This window comes from Neofelis nebulosa, chromosome 5 (assembly GCF_028018385.1).
Source record: "Neofelis nebulosa isolate mNeoNeb1 chromosome 5, mNeoNeb1.pri, whole genome shotgun sequence".
NCBI classification, from domain to species: domain Eukaryota; kingdom Metazoa; phylum Chordata; class Mammalia; order Carnivora; family Felidae; genus Neofelis; species Neofelis nebulosa.
In genome coordinates, this window is record NC_080786.1 from 104194576 (window position 1) to 104221684 (window position 27109).

General features: G+C 39.6%; 1 protein-coding gene across 1 annotated transcript; it reads right to left on the reverse strand.

The window, feature by feature from the left end:
- Nucleotides 1-432: 432 nt before the first annotated feature.
- HHLA2 (HHLA2 member of B7 family) lies at nucleotides 433-26930 on the reverse strand. Its single transcript, XM_058731502.1, is given in 10 exon segments — nucleotides 433-1182; nucleotides 1949-2010; nucleotides 6421-6836; nucleotides 6873-6984; nucleotides 7237-7293; nucleotides 9653-9667; nucleotides 9670-9909; nucleotides 10830-10921; nucleotides 12597-12686; nucleotides 26826-26930. Coding segments are annotated over 8 exon segments (897 nt in total). The 5' UTR covers nucleotides 26921-26930; the 3' UTR covers nucleotides 433-1182; nucleotides 1949-2010; nucleotides 6421-6640.
- Nucleotides 26931-27109: the final 179 nt, after the last annotated feature.

Consider the following 27109-nt stretch of genomic DNA (forward strand, 5'->3'; position numbering starts at 1 on the left):
TGCCTCTCTGACCCAACCCTGACTCATACAGGTGGCTCCAAGATTAATTTAGAGGCTCACCAGCACTGAAGGACCCAAGTTCATTGTTGTCTGCCATCCTGAATTTGTTGACTTTAGTCTTTCAACCTGTCCCTCCTCATCACTGTAAGGAGACGATAGTAGTTCTGAGCATTTTCTACTGACAAAGTTTTTGTTTATAATGATGTCAATACTTTATGATGAATACCTGTCATAACATTGGAGCAAACACTTAGAGAAAATTGGACCAGGTAGCATTAACATACAATTCAAGGTTGATTTTCTCCTATAAACTATAGGGTCAAAACTTGATTAAGTAACAAAAATCCTGATTAGATTTTTTTCTTTCTTATAAACTGATTAAAATTAAAAGGAAGCGATCAAGTCAACTGCGCTATCCATTGTCTTTGTGTAAAAATTTATGTGGAAATATAAATTTATTATAAGGCTGATTAACAATATGACAACTGAGCCAGAAGAGTGAATCAAATTATCTTCATAGCTAATGTCACTCAGCTATGCAAACCTGGTGTTGGAAGGTATAACCCAGCCTCAGAGATGTCAATTCTTGAGTTGATAGGGCCCTTTGCTCTAGGCAATCTTGGAGATACTGACATTTTTAGACTTTGGAGTCCCTAAGACTCATCATACTAAATTTAGTTGGTTAAACTGATATTAACTATTCATAGAAAACTGGAGTACAATACCTTAGCATATCAACTGCCCTGGTTTTTCACCTTTTCACTAAGGTAATTTCTGCTTCTATGTTGATCAGATCATTAGTTGACCAGATTTTGAATCAACACTTAGTGATAATTTCTTCCAAGATTTTGATGGGAGTCTCACTGTGGCTGATTGCAGCAGGGATGTCAATGAATGAGAAAGTTCTAAGTTTGAATTGGAATCCTTGGCATCCAGGCATTCATAATCTTGATGCAGGTAGGGAGTCAGTGAGTGATGGTTAGGACTTGAAGAGTAAATGTAATCTTGTCAAAGACAATGGTTGCAAGTCTTTCCAATGGTAGAATTACTGGGCCATAATGAGCCATAGCTGGAATTGCAGTAAAGAAAGAGTAAGTGAAGTCACTGGATATTAAGGATGCTCGTCATGTGTTACCACAGTTCTGCTTCATTTCCTATACTGTCTGGGTGTTTTGAAAGGGCCTAGAACCAAGAAAAATGGGACTTTATGTGGCCATTGTTCATGTCAGAATAACCATTTTTATCTTGAGCATTTAATGATGGTACTGTTTTGTCTTGACTGTTGGGAGAGGGGAGCTGTAGAGCTATTGTTTGCATCTGTAATCAGGGATCAATGAGACAGTTGTAAGTAGTTATGAAGTCTCAATTTCAATCTCCCTCCTAGATTAGTTCCTGAGTTTTTAACCAGTAGAAAAGTGAGTTTACCTCACTCTTTGCTCTCATTTATATTATGATTAATGGACTCCTAAAAGGTGTGCAGCAGCAAAAAATTTAAACTCCACTTTAAACAACTGAATTTGCAATCAAACGATAATTTGTAAGTAAATTCAATCCCCAAGGAGCCTAGAAGTGGCTGGAAATGTATGGATTCCCAGCCACCTGAATCTGGGCAGAAACTGTAATCTGCTTTTCTCTGCTTTGTATTTCTTTTGGCTTCTATTCAGTCCCATACTTCCATTGGAAGAATAAATACATTGGTGCATCATCATATGCATAGTGCCATTGGAGATCTCTATAAATAACAGTAGGAAGTGAGAAGAGCAGCCACTTATTTAAGTAGCACCTGTTTAATTATAGACATTGGAAAAAGTCCTAATTGTATTTTTTTTCCTGTTGAGTTATCCTATGATCCCTCTCACCCTGTTTTCCCCTCTGATGATACGTCAACCAATCACTTTTTCACAGTAGCATTCTTATACTATAAGGTTTGATAAAGGAAAGAGTTTACCTTGTTTTCTTCTGTGTCATTAGCAGTGTTGGCTCTCTCATCAGTAGAGACAGAATACCTTTCTACAGGAAAAAAGAGAAATTAAAAAAATATCTCTTTGCAAATGTTCAGCTTCTTTCTTATTCCTACCTCAGTACAATTACGTTATTAGATTCACCTTAGTCACTCCCCCTTTCATATCTTTCTTCCAACAAACAGCATTAAAAATGCATTCAGTGTAGAAATACTTCTTCATCTACAAATAGCAATAAATTCTTATGGACGATTCAGGTGCTCCAAAGCAGGGATAAAGGCTGTTCAACCAGGCCAGGAATTCCTGGCTTTTTAGGATTGTTGGCCTGATTCCTACTAACTGTTAACAATGGAAAATAACAGCCAAAGAGATGATGGTTAAACCCAGAGCGATGGCAAAGGAAAAGGGATACAACAACATTGTAAGGCCTTCCTTTTGTGCCTCGCTAAAATCTGGGATAATTTATACTTATCCTAGACTAAGGACATTTTAAAACAGTACTAGAAAAGGGAATTTAAAGAAGAAAAACATGAACCATGGTCCTATGAAACTACAACCAAGGTTTAGGGGCCATTAGTGCAACAGCTTGAAATATATTTTCAGCCTACCTAACTACAGAACTGTAGAACATTATTTTTTTAAGTAGCCAATACCCTGACATTGTTTTTGCTCTTATCTCCTGACTGCTCCTCCAGAATCAGAACCCAGCTTCCTGTCTCTGCCTTGGGATGCTTACCTGAGTAGGTTCCTTCTAAAGTCTTCCCTCTGGCCTCCAGTTGAGGTGGAGACCAGAGAGAGGAAAGGGCAAACGCACGTATTTATTCTTCCAGCTCTTTCCTTGTAAGGTCTTCTTGGTCTGTGTCCTTCAACTAAAAGTCATTCTCCCTACAAGGCATCAGATTTTACATGACTCTCTGCTTCTGGGTTTTGGGAACTGCACCCTCTCTTTGTCCCTTCAAGCTTATATTTGCTATCAAATCAGCTGCTCCCAGTTCTGGGGAAATGCACTATCTTTTGTGTTCCCCTTTGTACAGTTTTGGGTATGCCAGGTGTTTTCTGTTGGGACTTGACTTTTGCACATTTCCAAAATAGAAACTAAAAGGTCATTCTTGAACAGTATGTAGTGTCCCTCTGTTCTATAATTTGAACCCTAATTTAGTCACAACCGTCATTGTATCAGGTCAGAGGTTGCTTCTGGGAGACAAACCAGACTTGCCCAGAATTTCCGATTTTGTTTACTTCCGGCCAGCTGAGGGACAGGAGGAACAAATGATAAGCAGGACTAGTCTGCGGATTAGTACAAACAATCAAAGGTGTAGATTTGGTGAAACTCTTGCTCAGTATCACCCTTAAAAACCTTACCTTCAATAATGGTGTCTGCTATGACCAAATCCCCTAACTTCATCAGGGGCAAAAGGCAATTATCAACCAGAGGAAGGGACATGAGCTATATCTCAGCCTCCCAGGACACTCGGTCTTCTCAGAAAGGTTATGGAGTAAGAGAGCTACTTGGAGCCTAGACCTACCTCTGCCACTAGTTAGCTGTGTCATTGTAAGTGGTATACATGAAACTGTTTCATGTCCCTAACTACTTGGATTCCAGTTTCCTGGTCTATAAAATGTGGAAATAACTACATCTAAATTTTTCCTGGATCTAATTCTGTCAATAAAAGCAAAGTCTTCTAAGAAGTCCTGTGACCATGGCATCTTAATGTATAATTTTAAATTACCATAAGTAATAAAAGTACTGTAAGTAACACAGGTTTGTCCCAGAAAATCTAGAAAAAGTTTTTTTTTTACACATTTAACAAGGATTAAAATAAAATGGCCTATAAAGAACAAAGAAGTAGCACCATAGACAAAGCTCAAAGAAAAAGAAAACAGTACAAGGACTAAAGCAAGTCCAGACAGAGGGGGCAAACTCTCTCCAAAGGCATCCATTTTAAAGTCTGGGTTTATTTCATTCCAGCTATTTTTCAATGCAAGATAAATTTGATCATTTTGTGTATTAGTGCCAGATTTAAATTTTTTCAGTGTGCTACAATGCATGTGCGTGTATATAGCTTGTTATATTGTTGACCATTTAACTCAGGATAAACTTGTTAAAAGTAGGATAGTTAGATGGAAATGTGGGAGCATTTAGAAAGGTTGCTGATAAATTTTGCAAATGAATATCCAGAAGATTCAAGTCTGTTTACAAGCCCAGCAGCTGTGTGGGGTTAGCTGCTTGGTACACCTCTACTCGAACACCCAGGGAACAAAGCCCAAATTCCCCATGAGACACCTATCTCCACTGAAATGGATGAAACTTATTGACTTACTAAGGAACATGCAAAACCAAAGGCACCAGAGACAGGATAATTATCCAGGTAATTCCTTTTTGACTCTGTTCTAAATAAAACAAAAAGTCTATAAACTGGAAGAAAAATTACCAAAGGAAACATTTAGTATTTTAAAAACTAGTTATTTCTGCATTCATGAGCATAAATACCTCACAGTCTCAATGGCTTTACTGTGGGAAACCTGCATAAGCAGGAATATTAAACAATTTGGGGCTTAGTAGGGAGTGGGTGTCAGAGGAGAAAAAGTCCGCAAACTTAAAAGGCAGTGAGTCTATTATGCACTGTGAGTTTCTATTTTTTATATTGTGAAGAGAATTAACAAAGGGATAATTATGACTACAGACTAATCTCAGCCCAGCATTCTCCTTGGAGGATGAAGGGAGGGCAGAGTTCACCCTTGGCTTGGAGAAGACAGGGGCATAGAGGAACAGGGGTAAGTACAGAGGTGATGAGCAGAGTGGTGTGGGAGCCATGGTCTTGAGTGAGAGGTGACCAAGAGAGTGCTTGATGCCCCTCAGAATCATTGGAGTAGCCAGAGTTTTTTCAGCATCGTTGTTGGAACTATAATTGTAATTAGTATTAAAAGAAGTAGGACCCAGAAGGCAGAAACTTGGAGACCTTAAGTTACCTGCTAATCTGGTGATCTATGTTCTGCCACAGAGTGGGGGCAAGCATTAGAGCACATAGGCCAATTCAAGGTGGAAAAAAATGTTTATAGCTATTCTTTAAAATGAATAGCTCTATATAACAGATGCCTATTTTTAGGAACATACTCTTTATTAATAAAGTAATGTCCTGCAATCACTAAGACATTAATCTCTCTATATATTTGTGTCATTCTGAAATTCTATACCCATATAGAGGGTGAGCAATTAAGTAGAAATGTTGACTTTCAAAAGTGTTCCGTATGCACACTTTTCCTCCTGAAGAAAATCTTGCAAGGTATAGAATTGCCTTACTTTACTCATGACCCTCGCTTCTCCCATCTGTAAAGAAATTTGCCTAACATCACATAGTGATTCCACAAAATTTAGCAAGAATTATTAAATTCCATTCAATTCCATGCAACTTTTATGGAGTAGATCCATCACCCCTCTGCCCCCAAATCTGGGCTTCCTTTTCAAATGTTGCAGCATCTCCTGGGCAAGATAACAAGTAGAAAATTGCAATTGAGAACAGAAAACCAAGTTGCCTTGAAAGAGTGATGTTGAGGATACGAGTGGTGTTTGCCCTGTGGGGGTAGCTCCCATTACACACCTCTTCCTGGGTGGGAATGAGAGGTTTTGAAAAGCTTCTTTTGTCAGAGATGGAATGGTCCTGATGCTTTGCTTTGTGTAAACTAAAGATTAGATCTCTGATTAGAAAGATGGGTCATACGTGGTCTTCAGACCATATCTTCCTGTTTTTTCCCCCACACTCCAAAATGAGGCAACATTTTAAAAACAGAATGAAAGCTTAACTGTATTTTACATAAAACTAACATTCTTATTTTGGAGAAAAATAGGAGCTTCAAATGCACTCCACTTTTCAGCATTCTCAAAATGACAGCTCTGCACAAAGGGAGTATTGTCCCTCAGTGTCTAGAAGCTTCTGTTTGAAGACTACTTGACCTAAGGACAACTCTGTGTTCTTATCTCAAAATCTGTTATTCCTCCTAATTTTCACAACTAGAATGATATAAATGTTTTTAAAACAAATATTCAACTGACTCAAGTATCTTTAATACATAATACAGAGCTGCCATGGTTTCCTACGACATCACGTTGATAGCTTAAGGGTAAGGGGATCAACCAATCCACCTAGAAAGTCAACTTCATGAGTGCATATGCCATGACTCTAAAATATCTCTAGTCCACTCTCCATAAATATTTTTGGCAGTTAACTATCAGTAGAGGTAAAAAAAAATGAGCTGAATCGGGCATCACTTATTGCTTCCAACGTCCCTTGGTGACTGTTTCCACCAGGTTCACAGATCATGCTTCCCCTTGCATCTACCAGAGCCCCAATTCTAACTTCTTACTGTGCCTGAAGGCTCAACTCCCCAAATTCCAGGCCCTAAAGCACAGGTTAAGCACAGTAGTAAGCAGAAATTGAGGATGTTAAGACCACAGACTCACCAAATCATGTAAATTCCCTCTACATTTCTGAAGCCCTGAAACCATGAAGAGGAATCTTCTGGGAGAAAAAAAATTTTTTTTTCAATGCAGGACTTTGTGAGTTTTAAAGAAGTATCTTGGCCAGAAGTATCCCTATAGATAACATTTTCAAGAATACTTATCAAAATTATTCTTTAAATGCCAACCTAATTTCCCTGTTTTATATTCACAATCTCTATTACTATAGCCAAAATCTGTTACCCGACCCTACTTGTAACTTACCTACAACATGCAGAATTTGGATGGTGAGTAAGCTATATTTGCTTGAAGAAATATTGCCTAAGTATTCCCCACTGTCTGAAAGACTAAGATCCTTCAAAGTCAAAGAGAAGTCACTTTGTTTTTTTAGGTCTTTGTTCCATGAAAGTCAGGGTTCACTGATAGGTCTTTGTTCCATGAAAGTCAGGGTTCACTGATAGTTGTTATCTTGTGAGGAGCTCAGAAAGTGAGCCAGGATGGAGGAGGTCTCCTTTTCCACTTTGGACCAAGTGACTATGAAATCTTGGTTCAGGGGCACCTGGGTGGCTCAGTCGGTTAAGCGTCCGACTTTGGCTCAGGTCATGATCTCGCGGTTCGTGAGTTTAAGCCCCGCATCGGGCTCTGTGCTGACAGCTCAGAACCTGGAGCCTGTTTCAGATTCTGTGTCTCCCTCTTTCTCTCTGACCCTCCCCCATCCATACTCTGTCTCTCCAAGTCTCAAAAATAAACGTTAAAAAAAATTTTTTTTAAATAAAAAAAAAGAAATCTTGGTTCAGTAAAAAAAAAAAAAAAAAATACTGTTCACAAGTTTACATGAGAGTGCAACATTTTCACCCTGCATTTTATGAAGGTCATCTAATAACAGGATAGAAAAGGAAACACCAATGAAAATACAATTTTCAAATGAATTTTCTAAGTTACACTTAGAAATGCTTTGAGAAAGATCTTTGGAAATGCATTTCTTGGAAGAAAAGCTGTGCTACCACAGTTTAACACTTCCCAAGGTTAAGTTTAGACTTTTGAGGAGACCTAAACCTGGGCCAGCTAGCAAGGTTTCACTCCTTGTTTCCAACTCCTATAGCCCTATAGTGAGCACTCAAGAATGTTGCCACCAGCCTTTCAAACTCAATGTTCTTCTGTTGACACCTAAAATGCTGGTATTCCCCAGAACTCCCCTCTTGTCACTATCTACTCCCTAGTAGTCTCTGTTACTTGTGTGGTCTCAACCACTTCTTAATTGCTCTTTCTGCACAAAGTCCCTTTTCCTGCACATTAATAGTATATTTCCAGCTATGTGGAGGTAAGCCCCCACTGGACTGAGCTCTGTTAGAGCAGAGACTATGCTAGGTGTGCTCGGCTTGCCCCTCCAATCTAGCTGCATCTTGTCCTTCCTATTCTGCAGTTTGGTAGCTGACCTCTGTGGATTACCATGAATTCTCTCCCTAGGCTCTAGACTTCACACTCCACCTGCAAGAGACTGATGCCAAAGTGAGCCATCTAAAATGCAAATCTGGGTCTCTTTGATGCCTCAAATCCTTCTTTGGCTCCACACTTCCTTCCTCCTGGACCCTGGTCAAGCTACTTAGCAAGACCAAGGCCTTTCATCTGATTTTGCCTCCCTCTCCAGGCTTATCTCTTGCTACTTTAGCTTCACCCTCAACCACTTATACTTCTACAAATTCAGGCAATATTTACTCCTTTGTGCTTTTGTGGTTTTTAACCTGGAATGCCTATGTCCTCTGGAAATTCCTAATTTTCTTTTAAACTTCTGCCCTATGCAAACTCCTTAAGCATATATTCTCTAACAACGCCATTTATATCCAATCATAGTAAACAATTAATTGCTCCCTTTGCTATGCTGTCTTCCTAGTTTAATTTTTACATGTTTTTACTAGATGCTGTGGATCCAGAAATGAGTAAGAGTCCACATTCTTTTTTTTTTTAATTTTTTTAAATTACATTCATTTATTTTTGAGAGAGTAAGACAGAGTGCTAGCAGGGAGGGGCAGAGAGAGGGGACACAGAATCTGAAGCAGGCTCCAGGCTCTGAGCAAGCATTCAGTACAGAGCCTGATGCGGGGCTCAAACCCACGAACCGTGAGATCATGACCTGAGCCGAAGTCAGATGCTTAACCGACTGAGCCACCCAGAAGCCCCCATTCTTAAGTTCACAGTCTGAGAGCAACAAACTTGGCAGATAAAAAATCCTCAACAAGAGGAAATAGCACTGAGCTTAAGAAACTGTAGATGCTTCTGCATACTCAATTCTGAATAAATGTGAGAAAATACAATTTTCCATAGAAAGTATTTACAATTTAACATCAACATTTTCAACACTTTTCCATATTCCCATTACTGCCTGGAAAAGTGAATACTGGGTGTCCCTGCCTTCAATGCTGAAATTATGCAAAGTTGGTGAATCACTCATAATTCTGGGTCTTCTTGGCAAGCACTTTGAGAATACAAGACTCAGGAAAGAAGCCCAAAAAGGAGAGCAGCTAACCTCTACCTTCTCCATATAATGGAGAATTACTAAAGAAATTTTGCTTTGCTTCTAAAATATAAAACATTTTTCCTTAGAATTGGATAAGAAATATCAAATTAATTTCTCTTTCTCTTAAATAGTAGGTTATTAGAGTAGATTATAGTAGATTTAGAGATTGGTCAAAATTTAGATTTTTTCAAATAAGAGGAAAGAGTATCAAGAACTGTTCACGCTATGATAGTGCTGTTGATAAAGCTTAATAGGATAATACTATGTAAAGAGAATAAACAGAGGCAATACTAATTAATTTTTGTTTAGTGGAAAGAATGGCAAACATCACAGATTGTAACTTAATAGGCAAGTATCCTCTCATCTTTTGAGGTGCAATGCAGGTAGGAAATCCTATTTAGAGGACAAATCATAGAGAAATATAATATTCATGAGTATATTTGCTACTTTCCATTTTAAAAATGTTTTCCTTCAACACAAACACCTAACAGGTAGAATTACTTCTGTTTTACCAATGTGGAGCTAGTGCTTAGAGCTAAAAATGGTTGCTTAAGATAACAAAGCCAGTATATATCAGACCTAGGACTGTTGTTTTGGTCCTCTAACTGGTGCAGATACATTTTCTTTCTTTTGTGCTCTCTTCTTTCCCTGTAAATCAATCCTAATTCCCTCCCAACCTCTGACATAGCACATGCACACAGAAAGCCCCATGGAGCCTACCTTTCATTGTCAATCCCCAGTCCATATTTGTTTCGGCAATGAGTTTTCAGTAGCACATTCATAAGATAAATTTGATCCTGTAATATTTATCATACTATTTATATAAAAACCCAAAGACTCAGTTTCTTCCATATTGCTTTCAGAGGTGGGTGTATTGTCCATTTTCCATGTGATAAGTGGATAAACACTTCACACACTGCATATTAAGAAGCTATCTCTGTTCCTCTTTTCATACTTTATCACAGGTGTGATGAAAGCTAGGAGGGAGAAAGAAGGGCATGTGAGGGACTGGCATTAGTTTCTTTTTAGGTCATCTGTGCAGAACACTTATTATTTTAATACCCATAAAATGAAAAGCTAAGCTTTATGAGAAAAACTTGGCAGTTATGAAAGGAAAAACAAAACAAAAACTCTGTAGAAACTTAAGATACAGTCTGGTTATCTACAAGTGAAAGAAAAAAGCATGTGCAGATACTTAGCAACTAGCAATCTTCGTTCTCTAGCAAGAATTCTAGATAGAAATCTAATGACCTCAGTGAGCAACCAATATAAACTAGAGCTCATGCAGCACTATGCCCTCTTCAGGTAATAACCCAGAGCCTGTTTGATTCTTTGTTAACACAGGATTCTTGGATTTCTGAGTCAAGATCTGAAGCAGCTAAATGAGACAGAGGGAAAAGAAACAAGCGCTGGATAAAACAACCTGCTAGAAAATGCCCCTCCCCCCAATAAATAAATATAGTTAATATAGACAGGAGGAAAGCATACAATATTAAACTTAAAAAACAAAAATTAAGCCAGTAATTCAACATTTTAAAAGATAGCATATGGGCAGAAATTAAGATTGATACTATTAAATGCTAATAAGACTAACGGGTCAAAGTAATATATTAAAATTTTCTGATACTTTTTCTTTCAAATCATTTCCCACTATTAAATACAAGAACGCTCATCACAACACCTGTCATGTAAAACACTGGAATATCTACCAGTAGAGGAATGGATGTATCAGTTATAGCATGTCTATACTATGAGATACCATGCATTTAAAACATGAGGTAGATTTGTATTGGCTTGCAAGGTAGTCCATAGCATATTCAATTAAGAAAGAGATATTTTAGAAAAACATGGAATGACATTATTGCTATGTTTTATAAAACCTTCCATGCATACTTACCTCCCACCTTTAGTACCACTTTGTTTATGATGTTTCTAGATGCTGTTCCCACATAGCATATGTAAATTCCTTCATCCGGAAGGCTTAATCTTCTAAATGATAAGGAGGCATTTCCATTTCACTATGAAAGAGGGATGTCCTGTTTGTGTATCTGTGATCTTGCCTTTCCAGTCATGGTCTTTGTAGTATGAGTGCACATAGCTCTCTTGATTCTTCCAATGAACTACTACTTCAGGCGCACTCTTAAATAAGCGAGGGAGAATTACATCTTCACCAAGTCCTCCAATGGCAATTTGCTTCTCCTCAATATTATCAAGGTTTGAGGAAGACAAAAGCAATATAACTAAAAATCAAGAGCAGTTATGAGGAGAATTAGCGATGGGTGCTTATCAAGGGCTATATCAGAACCACCTACAAGAATTATCCTAGGTCAGCAGCCTGCCAATTAAGACAATACCATCAAAAACCTTGCTAGTCTGATTACTAGAAACGAGTCACAAAGCTAGTGTTAGAGTTTCTGCAATTGTATATTATATATGCAAGAGTCCTGTTGACTTATTTCATGAACCCATTTACTTCTAATACCTACTACAATAACAACAAAACCATTTATTCAGCTAGCTAGAGTCAGCAGGCCCTAGACAAATAGAACAAACTTAACTTGGTTTCATTAGGAAATATTTGGAGTGTGTAGAAGACAATGCTGGATTTGGAAATCTGTTAGGAATATGCAGACCTTAATCTCAAGCAAGGGAGCACATGGGCAGGAGGGGTCCAAAAGGGGAAATGAAGGGACTCATTTATTTTGGCTTTAGGGCACCTCTCAGGATGTCATATGTGTCAAATGAAATGTACCTAAGGAATAGCGTCCTAGATATAAATGTGGAAGTCCAATCAACCTGAGCTATATATTTACACATATAGTTTTTTACTATTAATTTCAGAAGTTGACTTTGAAAAGCAGATGGATTCAGAAAAACAAGCAAGGTTTTCGTAAAGAAAATGTATTTAGCCATTTCATAATCGTTGAAGGTAGCATCCAGCTTCTTTGACTAATTCACAAAACATTGTAGGTAGATCGTGTACCCTATCTATGGATTTTAGGAAATTAGGGCTGTAAAGACAATGGAGCAAACTCCTTTGGACCTTGGCCAAGACTACCCAAGACAGGAGAATTGAGTGCTCATGTGGCCTTGTCACAGTCTTTTTCCTCTGCCGTCTCTGGGGCTCCTTCTACTCTGCTATGTCCCACTTCTCTCCCTCAGATTTAGTTTATTTCTGTACAAAGAGCTAGAGGGATGTGGTGGTATTATGCTGAGAGAAAGACATGGAAAGATGGGAAAGAAAAGGAGTGGTTTATGTCAACCTCCCAAATTGTTCTACTAAACACCTCTAATATTTCACTGGATAATTTAAAAATGCCCATGACAGGACCAAGAAAAGTGGATAATGCCTGCTGTTAAGTGCTAAGTACCAAGCTTACCCTTGGAAAAAAAAAATCAATCATCAGTCAATCAAACTTGCCTTTCTAGTGATTTTATATCTGGTAGCAGATAACAGAAAGAGCCTTAGAGTAGACAGGAGAAAATATCATTTTTAATCGTCATCCAGGATCTCCAGTCTGTTTCCTATTTCTCTTTAAGTGATCTTTTAGAAAGGTTCACAACGCTATGGCAACAGAGGAAACCATCACCTTGCATTGTGTGCTCACTTTCCGATCTAGTTGTACAAATAACTAACACTTGGTTACATTGTAAAGGAACTCACCGTGAAATCCACTTAGAGGTGGTACAAGGATGAGGATGACAGAGAGCACTGCCTGTGCCTTCATGTCTCGTGGAGGTCATACTAATCACACTATCAAAGACAAGCAAACTATGCACGTTAGGGATTTCAAATGCCAGCAGGAATAGGAAAAGGAGGCGTCTGACTATCGGAGATCAGTTAAATAAACGACGGTACATCCATACAAATCAGGCTTCTGCAGCCATTAAAGATGATATTGTAATAGTTGGTTCAATGGTGTGGAAAGAAGTTCCTAATTTCGTAGGAGAAAAATCAGATTACAATGTAACTTGTAAGTAGCATAATCCCTTTTTAAAAGCACACCCATTTCTGCACATAGGAGACAGACTTGTCACTAAATACACACTAGGATGTTAACTCTGCAGAGCAGATATCACATCTAAAGCAGTGCCTACCAGGGGCGCCTGGGTGGCGCAGTCGGTTAGGCGTCCAACTTCAGCCAGGTCACGATCTCAGGGTCCGTGAGTTCGAGCCCTGCATCAGGCTCTGGGCTGATGGCTCAGAGCCTGGAGCCTGTTTCCGGTTGTGTCTCCCTCTCTCTCTCTGCCCCTCCCCCGTTCATGCTCTGTCTCTCCTAAATAAAAAACGTTGAAAAAAAAATTTTTTTTAAATAAAAAATAAATAAATAAATAAAGCAGTGCCTACCATATAGTAGGCACTGAGAAATGGCCGTTGAGTGAATAAAGATTTGGTATATGGTCAACAGTGGTTCTCTGGATAACAGTTTTTGTTATGTTTAAAGCTTTCTACATGGATATGCATTGCTTTTACAGTAAAAATACTAAAAACAAATTCAGTTAAGCATTAACACCAATGATGTTAACTATGGTATTGTTTATAATCACATACAAAAACAGGGGTGCCTGTGTGACTCAGTCGGTTAAGGGTCTGACTTTGGCTCAGGTCATGATCTCACCACTCATGAGTTCAAACCATGCAGTCAGGCTCTGTGCTAACAGCTCAAAGCCTGGAGCCTGCTTCAGATTCTGTGCCTCCCTCTCTCTCTTTCAAAAATAAACATTAAAAAAAGAAAAAATAATAATAAAATAAAATATAACAACACACGAAAACAAAACAAAATCTAGAGACATTCTTATAATAATAGTATAGATCATAAGGCAGTCATTAAAATCATGGTTTACAATGAATGTTTCAAAAAGTACAAAACACAAAAAAATATAGATGGCAAAGTGTATACATACAATATAATTCAAGTAAGTAAAATATAACTGATTTTCTCTGGTGATAGGATTATAGATCATTTTTACTCTTTAAAAAATAGCTTGTTTAAAGAATAGCATATAATTAGTTTTAAAAAAACCTCTAAAGGAAAATTTTAAAGAAATCATTTGGGAGTCATACTATTAAAAAAGCTGTGTCATAAATTTGTTGTAGGATATGAGCTTTAAGAATAATTAAAACTATTCTAGGGGAACCTGGGTGGCTCACTCAGTTAGGTGTCCGACTTCAGCCCAGGTCATGATCACCGCTGGTGAGTTGGACTCACCCCGCTTTGGACTCTGTGCTGAAAGCTCAAAGCCTGGAGCCTGCTTCAGATTCTGTGTCACCCTCTCTCTGCCCCTCCCCTGCTTTCTCTCTCCCTCTTTCTCTCTCAAAAATAAGTAAACTTTGTTTTAAAAAAAGAATAATTAAAACTATTCTAAAAAATACAATTCAGGGGTACCTGGGTGGTACAGTCGGTTGGGTGTCCAACTCTTGATCTCAGCTCAGGTCATGATCTTACAGATTTGTGGGTTTGAGCCCTGCATGGGGCTGTGTGCTGATGGCACAGAGCCTGCTTGGGATTCTGTCTCTCCTCTCTGCCCCTCCCCTGCTTGTGTGTGTTCTCTCAGTCTCTCTCTCAAAATAAATTAAAAAAATATAATTTGACTCCTTCATCACATCAAAATAAAACCTGATAGAATAATTTATAGTTTCATCTTTGCATTTTAAATTCTAGAATAAAATAATCATATATACAGACTAAGATGTGGGCCTTTTTTTAACAGGACTATACAATTTTTATATAGATAGATCTAAATAAAAATTGGAAAAGCAACAAGAACATATTAAGATACAAATAAACATGGGGCGCCTGGGTGGCGCAGTCGGTTAAGCGTCCGACTTCAGCCAGGTCACGATCTCGCGGTCCGTGAGTTCGAGCCCCGCGTCGGGCTCTGGGCTGATGGCTCAGAGCCTGGAGCCTGTTTCCGATTCTGTGTCTCCCTCTCTCTCTGTCCCTCCCCCGTTCATGCTCTGTCTCTCTCTGTCCCAAAAATAAATAAAAAAAAAAAAAACGTTGAAAGAAAAAAAAAAAATTAAAAAAAAAAAAAAAAAAAAGATACAAATAAACAATATATTTACTATATGACAAAGTTATCACTCCAATAGCTTAGAGCAACAGATAAGATGTTTGGCAAAGCAAAAACTTGTAAAATAGTATTAGTTATGAAAATAAGACCTTTAGGGGACCTGTGTGGGTCAGTCAGTTAAGCTTCTGATTCTTGATTTCCCCAGCTCATGATCTCACAGTTCATGAGTTCAAGCCCTGCATGAAGCCCCAGGTGGGGCTCTGTGCTGACAGTGCAGAGCCTGCTTGGTATTATCTCTCTCTCTCTCTGCCCCTCTCCTGCTGTCTGTCTATCTGTCTCTCTCAAAATGAATAAACATTAAAAAAAAAGAAAAAGAAAAGAAGGCCTTTGTATATTTTTCCTGTAGATGTATTTGCATGTATAATGTATGAAAAGATGTAGCACAATGATTATTTCTGAATACTAAGATTACAAGTAATCACTAAACTCATTTTCTGCATGAGCATATGTAAATATGTAATAATATTTTTTACCTTTATAGGCTACTTAAAAAAAAAGAATTAAGAATTATTGCTTTCCAAGTAATAATTAACTCAAATCCACCTTGCTTAATGTAACTTTGGGACATTCTATGTCCACTCTCTTTGGATTCACTTTCTCATTCTTTATAATGACTCCAATATTTGCTACCTTTTCTGGAAATTTCCAACATCCCTTTTTCCCATGTCTCTTTCAGCTGATGCTCTGGCTTCGTGAATTATAATTTATTATGGATACTCCCTCACCCCCTACATCAATTCAACCAACCCATTAAGAGCTGTGTCTTCTCTTTCTGTCCCCCCTTCTCCTCTTATACAAAGCCAAAGCCTTCACTTTTGCTCTGTATCTCATATTTTTTTACATTCAAGAAATTTGTCTCTACAATTATATCCCCTCCTTTACTGTATCATTAGGTTCTCTCTCTTCATTAGATCAATACCATGAGTATAAATACCCCAATAAGCTCTATCGTAAGAACATTAAAAAAGACCATTGTATTCTCCTCTGGCTTTTGATTAGCTACCTACCTATTTCTTAGCTCTTATTAACTTCTTGAAATAATTGTTTAAAGAGCCACCCTCATTTCCCCTTTACTGTCTCTCCTCAATCCACTCTGGCCTCTGTCTGTGTGACATGCCATAAACTGCCCCTACCAGTGTCTCCAAAGGCTTCCATGTTGCCAAAAACAGTGGATATAATTTGTCCTCATCTTATCCAATCTTAGAGCAGCATTCAACATAATTGGCAGTTACCTCCCTCCTGGAAGATTCTTTGCTTGTTTCCAGCCCAACTCTTTTTCCTGGTTCTTCCTTCCTCACTGCTCCTCCTCCTCTGCTTTCCCAATTTATGTGAAAATATGGAAAGTTCTCAAGTCTTATACTTTCTCTACACTCTCTCCCTAGGTGAGTTCTTCTATTCCATGGCTCTGAATGTCATCTGTATGTGAAGGATTTTCAAACTCATCTACTGAATCAAGGTCATATATTCAGCTGCCCATTTGACAGATGCCTTATAGGCAGCACAGAATCAACATGAGCCCTTGACTTTGGCCTCATTCCCTTTACCATTGCTCCCTGCCTCAGCCCGAACAAGACAACAAAATTACCCAAAAGTGCTGCCAGTCTTGTTTTTTTGTTTGTTTTTTGTTTTTTGGTTTTTGTTGTTGTTGTTGTTGTTGTTTTTTGCTATTGGATTCGATAAATCTCCATTATCTGTGCACTTACCCAACTCTGCTATTACTATCTCTTCCAAAGTCACTATCCTCTCTTACCTGGATATCTAAAATATCTGCCTGGTTACTCCTTACAATCCACTGTCAATGCAGCAGCCAAGAGTCATATTTTTAAAATATAAATCATTCTATGATATCCTCCTAATTAAATCTCTCCAGTGGCTTCCCGCCATACTTGGATCCAAATTTTTAACCCTAGCCCACCAAGCCTTGTGGCTCCTAGCCCTGCCTGCCCCTCCAGCCTCTTCCATAAGAGCCCACAACATACATTCTCAAAACCCTGTGAACACTAATCCTCCACTTCAAGGGTCAGCATGAGCTGAGAATTAGGCTCTTGAAAATTATTAAATTCATGCTTTTTGCATAAAATGACAATGACAGTAACCCATTTATCATTAAGATAAAGTACTATGAATAAAAAAAGAAAACATACTCAACCCCTTCTACACAAATGCTTGATTTAGCTCTGTTGAAATAATTTCAGCATTCAGCTAAGTGAGGGAGTTAATGAGTATCTGGCCCTATTTTTATGCCCAAGTTTTATTTTTAGACATTTATTTCCTTCCCCAAAAGCAGCAGAAATCTTCCACCTTGGATTAAACTGAAGTCACCCAAGTTGCAATCAGCATCCTTACAAAAGGGCTCAAATGTTAGAAGCATCTTGTTCTGGTACGTTTTGGCTGGATTCCAGATGTGGGGGAGAATGGCAAAAAGAGGCAGCCTCTGTAATGGAACATGGCAAAAAGAAATCCAGATGCTAAGACTAATCAGACAGAAGAGAAAATTGAAGCCATTCTACAAGCATAAAACAAAGAGAATGGAGCGACTACCCCTGTACCCATCTTGACAGCTACAGACCACACTGACTGCAGCCATCAGCACTGTGACAACAATGACAAACTTCACTTGTGTTCAGGCCAGACTCTCTAGCCTGCACATCAGTAACACTCAAGACTCTCTAGCCTGCACATCAGTAACACTCAAGACCAGTCCTGGCCTCATAACTGCTGGCCTAAATAGGACCTGAGCCACATGGCAAGCCAATGCTCTTTTTTCTTTTTTCTTTTTCTTTTTTTTTTTTGAAAAACAGGAATGTTTTACATCCCTTGCATTGTGCCAGTTCCCTTCACGAATTCCTTCAGGAAAAGCCGCTTCCAGGGTGCTACAGACTCCTCAGCATTGGTTTTAAATTCAATGCCTCTTCAAAGTGCTCTTGGCTCTGAGCCAATTTATGAAAGTCATAACAAAAGGAAACTCTTTGTAGCATCCTAGGGATTTCTCCTTAGCATCCACTTAGATTTTAATAGGATTGACTTTGTTAAGATGGAACCAAGAACAAAAGAACAATTTTAGTATTACCCACTCTTTACTCAAAAAAACCTCCCCTGATGTTTTACAATGAAAATCCACCCCTTGAGGATACATTGGGTTGAAACTGAATCTCTAGGGGTGCTTGGTTTCAGGCTCTGTTTAGGTTTCTGTTTTGTTGTTTTTGTGGATGGAGGAGTAGGTCTCTGTAACTGGGTTAAGGTGCACACTAGTACATTTGGGGGGAGGTGTGGAGGGGCAGTGGCAGGCCAGGAAGACTGAAGGAAAAGGGAGGTGAAACTAGAAAGAAGGGAAGGTAGATAGGGGGTGACAGTTGTCTTGCTTGTCTTGTCTTGCTGACCACAGCTTGAGAACAGAAAACAGAGCCACTTGCTCAGTCACAAGGGACAATCTCCAGGCATCCTCTACAGAATCACAGCACCTCAGAACAATCCATCAGAGAAGAAGAAGAAAAGGAACTCACTTATGGGTTTTCCCATGAGGTTTTCACTCCCATGTTCCTTCTGGTTGTGCACCTGGTCCCTCAGGACAGCCACTAAGGAAGCCAGACGTCATACCTCACTGAGTCTGGGAACACAGGGCAGGGGAAACCGCAGCTTCTGTGAGTTTCCCCTGGAGACTCACGTCTGGACTGTGGTTGTTGAAACTCCCACTGTGGTGGGTACAGTGGTGGGCATACAGAAGTTAGCCTTCCCCCGGGAAGGTAGATACAGCTGCTGACATTTAGAAATGGGGCAGTGATGTTAGAGTGGAGACTCTCTTTGTGCAACGAGTGGAGAGCCCAGAAAATAGGTAAAGCCAAGAAAACCTAGGAAGGCTCATAACTCGGGTCCAATAAAAGTTGCTATTTGGGGGCACCTGGGTGGCTCAGTCTTTCGGGCATCTGACTTCGGCTCAGGTCATGATCTCACTGTTTGTGAGTTAGAGCCCTGCGTCCAACTCTGTGCTGACAGCTCGGAGCCTGGAGTCCGCTTCAGATTCTGTGTCTCCCTCTGCTCCTCCCTCACTCACGCTCTCTGTGTCTCCCTCTCTCAAAAATAAACCTTAAAAAAATTTTTTTAAGTCACTATTTTAGAAATGCCACACATTTAATATCGGATATTTTGTATATTAGCAGACCATTAATCTCCTGCCCAGATCCCCTATGATCACTTCTAGTTCAGGTTTCATGCACACATTGCTCAGCTACTGCCACCTTCTTCAGAGGATTGCCCTCAGGTGATGAAATCTGTGGTTCTGGGAGTTACATTCTTTCCCTACTCCCTGCCCCAGTGGTGGCTTCAAGGCAAGAAACATTCTGTGGTCCAGAGCCTCCCAGCAAATGAGGCTGAGCCTTCACCTGAAGCCACATCCCTGCTCAGCTCCTTTTCCTGCCCCATCCTGCTCCCACACTTCTTCACACTTTCCTCCTGGAAACACTCCACAAATCCCCATCTCTGGCGGGGTTGGTCCCCTGGAAGCAGAGCCCGAGACAAAGAACAGTGAATGGGAGGGACAGTACTATGCCTCCAAGGGCCATTCTCCACTTCAGACTCCTATCACAAAATGCTTCCTCCTGCCAAAAGGGTTGATTATATAATCCTCCTCAATAGTGCTCTATATAAGAAAGAATATAGCTGGACAGAGTGTTGTTTTTTGTTGTTGTTGTTTTTGTTTTCTTTTTCTTTTAAAGCAAGAATGCTGCAAAGCCACGCAATAGACAAAAGAAAATGCCAGGGTTGAAAAGACAGACAGGCGGGCATTTTGTTGAGCACACAAAGGTAGTAAACAGTTGAATGAGACTGCATTAAGTGAAGTGAGTTTTGAACATGTGCAGATGTAAGGCCAAGGACTGCTTGAAAACAGTCAGCTCTCCCTCTATAAAACACACAGATAGATGGCCGTGGCATGCCAAATGCCCCAGAGAAGCCAGTCTGCTGTTTCTGTACACTTCTCCTCCTGCCAGTTCAGTGCATTATCATCACTAAATAATTTAAATGTTAATTGATTAAATGCAAGGACAAGACAAACCCAGGGTTTCTCCAAGAGCTAAACTGAAGAAGATGAACGCTCTGCGAAAAGGCTAAATAAAAGCAAGTCACAAAATAGGAGAGAAGAAAATTCTGCTATCAGATTAGGTGCTGGAGACACAATAGTCAAACTGTAAAGATCCAGAAGGAGCTGAACTCTTCTGTAACACTCTGAGTACAAAGTTCTTTGGCCATTTTCAAGAAATGATAATTGGAAATACTAGATGGTGCCCTACTAAGTTTGTGGAAGAAAGGTAACACAGAAAATCACACAGTGCTCCACACGCAGAACAAGGCCTTGACCCCCTCCACTCAAAACAGAACAAAACTAGAAAGTAGATGGACACCTGTTATTTCAATTTTTAAAACATTAAAAATATATCATTTGGATACTGAACTTTTTTTTTTTTTTTGGTTTTGTTTATTTGTTTTTTTAACTAGACCAACTACGGGGCCTGATTGTGTCAGATGTAAGGATTTTAAGGAAAGTAATGACATGACTCTGGTGCCCAATCCCCACAGACAATGTGAGACAAAGAATCTGTAACACAGAGGCAGCAGTAGTACCTAGGAGGGTTGGGGTGGGGGTGGGGGGGTGGGGGGCAAAGGATCCCTCCTTCCTAAGGTTGGTTTAGGTTTATCACCCAATTCTGGTATCATAATTCCATCCTACAGTGGTCACGGTTGCTATATTTAAATGTCTATTGTATGGTAAGTGACATATTCAATATTCATCATTCTCAGTATGAGATTAGCCATTTTGACTCAATCCCCATGTTTTCCTTTCAAATCCAGAAGTAAAGAAACTTTCTTGTCCCTACATATCAAGGTACTGGGGTTGAGTGACCTGTAACGGAATATTAGAATCAAGGATTTGGTGTAAAAACGATTAGGCAAAACAATCCTTACAAGATTTATTCCTAGCTGTGTAGATTGCTTAGGGCTTTTACCAAGTGATGCTTTATAAAGGACTGCCTAAGTGTACCTGAATTACCAGCTATCAGTCCTTAGAATTTAAAGATGTAGCTAACTCAACTAGCTGGTGCACAAGACAGGGAGGACCAGAGCCTAGGTCTAGATACACAGTTTAGTGGGTCATTCGCAAAGTACAGTGGTTGTGAAATTGGCTTTTTATCAGTGAGTTTTCTATATAGTTCAGAGTTCATTCCGCCAAATAAACCCTTGTTCGTAAAACTCCGTTGCTCCATCCCTATGTTCTACTCCCAATCCATTCCTAGTGTCTGACAATGTTAAAGCTCTGAGAAACAAGAGAAAATGAGATACCTCAAATTTATCCCGACCTCCTAGGAAACAGGATTAGATCATCCTTTGTACTGTTCCCCCCACTCTGTTGTCCACCAAGCTTAACTGTCTTTTCTGCCATTGAAAACCTACAATTTGAGCATCTCCTATGGGTCACAGGCTATTCAGGGATGAGTCAGACAGTCCCTAATGTCACAAAGCTCAATCTGGTACCAAAGATAGATGGATTATATAAACAAATAAATCATAATACAGAGATACAGGCAGCAATAAGAACTCTCTGAGGTGCTACAGAAGGACAGAAGAAAGTTCTTGAGCTTGGTGAGGGCAGGATGTTAAGGAAAGCTTCCCAAAGCATTAAGTTTTGAAGGGCAAGAAGAAGCTGTCCTGTGAGAAGGAGTAGAGGGAAGTGAGGAGGGAAGATATTTTCTAGGCAGACAATAGAACAAAGATACAGCCACAAGAGAACACAATAACAAAGCAGGCCGTGTGGAAGGAAAAATGCTGGAAAGGTGTGTGCAAAGGCCAGATCATAACCACTCTTGTAAGCCACAGTAAGGAAATAGAAACCTAATGATGAAGTCAGATTTGTCTTTCAGAAAGATCCCACCAGTGGAATTGTAGCAGATAAATAAAAGGAGCCAGCCTGTAAGCATCAATGAAGTAAATGTGGCAGGAAACCATTTAAAAGCAAACTAAATAGTGTGAAATAGAGAAAATGTGAAAGGGACACCGTGACAGACACTGGCACCATTTCCCTTTTTCTTTGCTAGCAGAACTCCTTCTCTGGCCAGCCCTGGGCAAGACGTGACCACCTCTAGCTAACAGAACACAGAAGGTCCAGAAAGGGTAAATGAGATGGCCACACTGGCTCAGTGCAGGAGGGGGAGTCCTCCACATTTGGGGAAGGAGAAGCTGGGGTAGTGACCACTGCAAAGAGCTGGAACCCAATCAGAACTTCCCAACTTTCCTGGAAATGGAGAGCCCAGCAACTAACCATGTTTCCACACCTCTTGAGTCTGGAAACCCAATTATAATGCCTGTACATCTGCCTTTCCCTCCTTCTAACTCTGAGCCTAATGGAAATAGGAAAGTGTGGCCAAGCCCCTTGTACTTCTCTGTCTCTAAAAGGAACTACTGAGATCAAACTGCAGAAAAAAATTTTTTTTTCCACACTGTTTTGGACAATGGACCATAAACAGGAGTCTATTGGGAGGACTTCTGTGGCAACTTTTGTGTCTGTGTAAGAGGGATAGTTACAAGGACAGAATTTCAGGGCAACCCCTTCCTTCTACTTTCTGAGCACTGATTTCATGCTGCATCTGCAAAAGCCACCTCCCAGACATGAAGAAACAAATGAGAAGATTAAAAAGTCAACATAACAAGGATCACAGAGATGACAGAAAGACAGAAAAAAAAAAATAGAGTTTGTAATGATACGATTGAGTCCAGCCTGTTCTGGATCCTGTACCTTTAGACTTCCTGCTAATTAAGTAATATATTTAAACTGCTGTGACTTGGGCCTTCACGTGTTTCCAAATGTCCCAAGGTGACACAAAATAAAAATATCTTCTTTCCCCTGATGAAGAGCTACTAACACAGGAAGTAGGTGCCATTTTTGTCTACATAAATAAATCAATGAAAAAAAATAGTCTCTCTTCCTACTACAACAAAATATTGACAGAAGTGGTGCCCTATTTTAACAGGGTCGAGTTAGAGATTCATTTGCTTGCTAATGGTGGCAAAACCACTTTTAATCTTGAAGCTAAAGTAAGCATCAGTGATGAGCTACTAGACGTTTGTAGGAAGTTTAGTGTGCTTTAAGTTTTCTGTAGGAAGAAGTTTCTAACCGCAGAACCACATTAACCTTAAAAGTCCTTTCTTTTTAGTGTCAACATTAAATGGAAAATACTGATGCTCAGCTGAAGTAGTAGCTTTTCTATGCGGGTTTTCTATTATACACCTAGAAAAGGGTTTGGCTAGCTTTTACTCTCCAGGGTCCCTGTTTGTCCTTATTTCTTTCAAAGAAAAGAAAAGAGTAAACACTTGTTTTCAAAAGGCCTTTGAAAATACGGCTATCAAGTAGTAAAGTAATGTCATAGTATATAACTAGGATTTGCATATTGGTAGAATGAATGAATTTGACAAGTCATAATGCAATGATGTACACTTCAACATCATAAGCTTAATGTTGAATTTATAAAGTTAAGACTAGAAAAGAGACAATATAAAAGTTTTAAGTTGGTCTGTAGACCTTTAAAGAGCAGAATAAATGAGTGGCTCATTCATACACAGGGGTATAATGGGCCACTCACAGATCAAGCTGCCCAGATGCACCTGGCAAGGCAGCCTCTGCTCAGTTCTACTTGTTTCTATAGCTAGAGGTTCTCCTGGGGGTTTTCTAGGCTCAATAAAAACACTGAAACATTCCAGGAGGGAGAAAGGGAAAGTGTGAGAGGGAGGGGAGGGGGCAGGAGACAGACAGACACTAACCAGTGCTGATAGGAGGCATCTTTGTTCATGATCTCATCTAAGGCAGTGAGATCCAGGCCCAGCACAATTTACTGTGCAATGTAGACTGTTTCTCCTTGCATTAGCTGATCTTCGGAGAGTAAGGATGAGAAGCCGCTACCTTCTTTGAGAAATATGCATTCTCTCATCTGCTCTCCCCTCTATCAACCTATCTTCTGGTAATTCCTTCCTGTCTCAATTCTGTCCCCTCTTATCTTTCTCTAGACCTTAACCCTTCTCCTGACCCAGCCCAGCTCTGCTTCTATCTTTCCCCATGCCTACAAACTGAACAGCATTCCTTGACCCTCTTGTTACCACTACTTGTGACCCTAATTCCCAACACATTTACCTCATGATCTGTATCTGGGACCGTATCTACTGCTATTCCTTCTCACTGCATACTGACTTTAAAAGTCCTGTGAGGTACATGGGTAGCTCAGTTGGTTAAGTGTGCAACATCAGTTCAGGTCATGAGCTCACTGCTCATGAGTTTGAGCCTGGCATCAGGCTCTGTGCTGACAGCAAGCCTGGAACCTGCTTCATATTCTGTCTCCATCTCTCTGCCCCTCCCCTGCTTGTGCTTTCTCTCTGTCTCTCTCTCACACACAAATATAAAATAAAATATTTTTAAAAACTTAAAAAAAATAAAAAATAAAAACCTGCGAACCAGATTCCCCTTACCAATACTGAAATCATTTTTGAAAAACCCCCGTGACACAAGTGACAAACCCAAAGACATTCTTAAACCACATGGGGACATTCAGCTACTCCTCTCTTGCCATAAAATAGGATGTTGTCTACATTTGTGGGGATCTTGGGTGAGGAGAATTGGCAAGTCAGAAGAGAAGATTATGTAAATAAATAAAGATGGATAAAAGAACCCTTATGACCAAAGTTTACTAGGAGGTCCTATCTGCTAAGACAAAATAAACTATAGTTTTCTCTCTTCTGCATTTGTTACTTCTTTTGGTAATATTAGCAGCTAACATCACAGTGCTAGTAAGCATATAGTAATGTTATACACATTGTAAATCTAAACACAATCATATGAGGTATTGTAATTTCCATCTTAAGATGAAGACACTGAGGTTTAGAGAGGTTAAATAACTTGCTCAACATCAGTTAGTGAATGGAAAAGCCAGGACTTTAAACTACATCAGGCTCATGACTTTGAGGCCTTCCATTAACCACTACTCTACTATGAAACTTTACAAGGGACATCAGTGATTCACGACCCCTAGGTTATTCCCCAGAGAATGAGCTATCAAGGAGCAAATGGTTCCCTCCAGTGTAGCTTTAGCCTTTTTGAATCTTGACCATTTCCGTTTTGGCCATGATTGCAGGAAGTTGTTTTCTCTTAGCAAGTGGTCAACAGTGATTGTAAAACCATGTTTAGTTTAGGAAAGAAGTTAGTGCAGTAATTCCAAGTGCCCTCTCTGCTTCCACTCGCTCAGCTCTCCAAATAGGATTAACTGTGCATTCTGTTAATGATTAGTAGTAGCTTCTTTCATAGTGTCCCACGTTGGATGATAAATTATATACCATTGCTGTCTTAGTCTTTATTAAACATTACATATCAACATGTAATCAATCTCCTCAAAATCAAGAACTTCTGCTAAATGTGTAGGGAACATTTCTGTCTGCCCAGCTATACCCTGCCTTCAGAGGAATGCTTCTTCACCACTTCATTTTGTTCTGGAGGGGAGCGGCGCTGCTAATCTGTGTTGGCCACAATGTCCTACTCTACCATTCCAACCAAGGATAGGCTAATAATCCAGGCATGGCAAATCCTGGCGACCCATCCAAAGAGGGGACAAGGGATCCAAGAAAGGTCAAAGCACTTCTGAAATTTAAATGAGAAGATCTTTTTCCACTAATGCTTCCATACTGGGAGAATGTGGAACTACTGACAGCAATAAACTCCTGCCACATGAAAAGAACCATTTGACAGAAAGAAATCAGTCAATGTGGGGGGATGGGGTGTGGACTGGGAGGGTGGGGGTGGCGGGTGCATAGAGAGGCTGAGGGTGAGAGTATAATAACAAGCAGGTGAGTACACCAGAGCAGAGAGAAGTGCTAGCCAATAAGCATGTCCTCATGGCCATGGTTCTCACCCTTTTTAATTCAAGTCTATAGACTACCCCAGTATCTTTCCATTTCATGTGTCCTAACCAAATCTCTTTTTTTGCCTGAGTTAATCTGAATCTGGTTTCTATAACTTGCATATAAAAGTGTCCTGACACCTAATCTCCCCAAAATTTACCTTCAATAATATTCAAAGATATGAAAAAAATGTTAAATAAGGTTTCATTTCTAACCTAGCAGAATGACAAAGATTAGATAGAGAGACGAATATCTACACAACACACACACACACACACACACACACACACACACACACACACATTTAATATTCAGTCCTGGAAAAGATGCTTAGAGACATATCATTGGCGATGGTACACACTGATATACAACTTAACTTTCTAGAAAGCAATTTGGCAATATTTATCAAATGCCTTTAAAACTGCAAGGCCTTCTGTAGTGACAAGCAATAGATTTAAGACTTAAGCAAGAAGGAAATGTAATAGAAGGACATTGGGGAACTCCAGAACTGAAGGACGAATCTCCAAGCTTCAAAACACCAAAGGCCCAGACAATGCTGGGAAAGTTGACAGCAGGAAGCCTGGGTTCGGTTCTTGGGTTCTTGGGTTCTGTTACACAGTGACTCAGTTCCAATCAACTTCCACCTAACTATATGATAGTTCTACTTTCCGAACTGCGGAGACCAAGAATTGGTTACATACTTCTACTCTTGGAAAAGCCAGCTATGGTAGGGAGAGAGAGCAACAGAAAATAAGATGTACAGTCAGCTCATTGGTATATTTCTATACATGTACCTTTGGCTGCCCAACACACATACACATCTCCATACAGCCAAAGCTGCCTTCACGTACCAACACCCAAATACTCTCTGAATAATGGCAAGCTTACTTACCTCCTTCTCTGTGGGAAGCAGTCCAAGTTACACAAGCTGCTGCATCCAGGAGTAATAATAGATTTCACAAGGACACTGCTCAACAAGATCAGCATTTCTCAAACCATCTGTAGTAAAGGAACAGTAAATTTTTGTTTCTAATCTGTCATGGACAAATTCACTGGGAAAATGCAATAAAGATGAATTGCTAGATAAATGAAATTAAACATAAAATGAAGCACTTGATTTTTTTTATTATTATATACAGTAGGCACAGAAACCTTGAGAGCAATGTAACAGAGTAA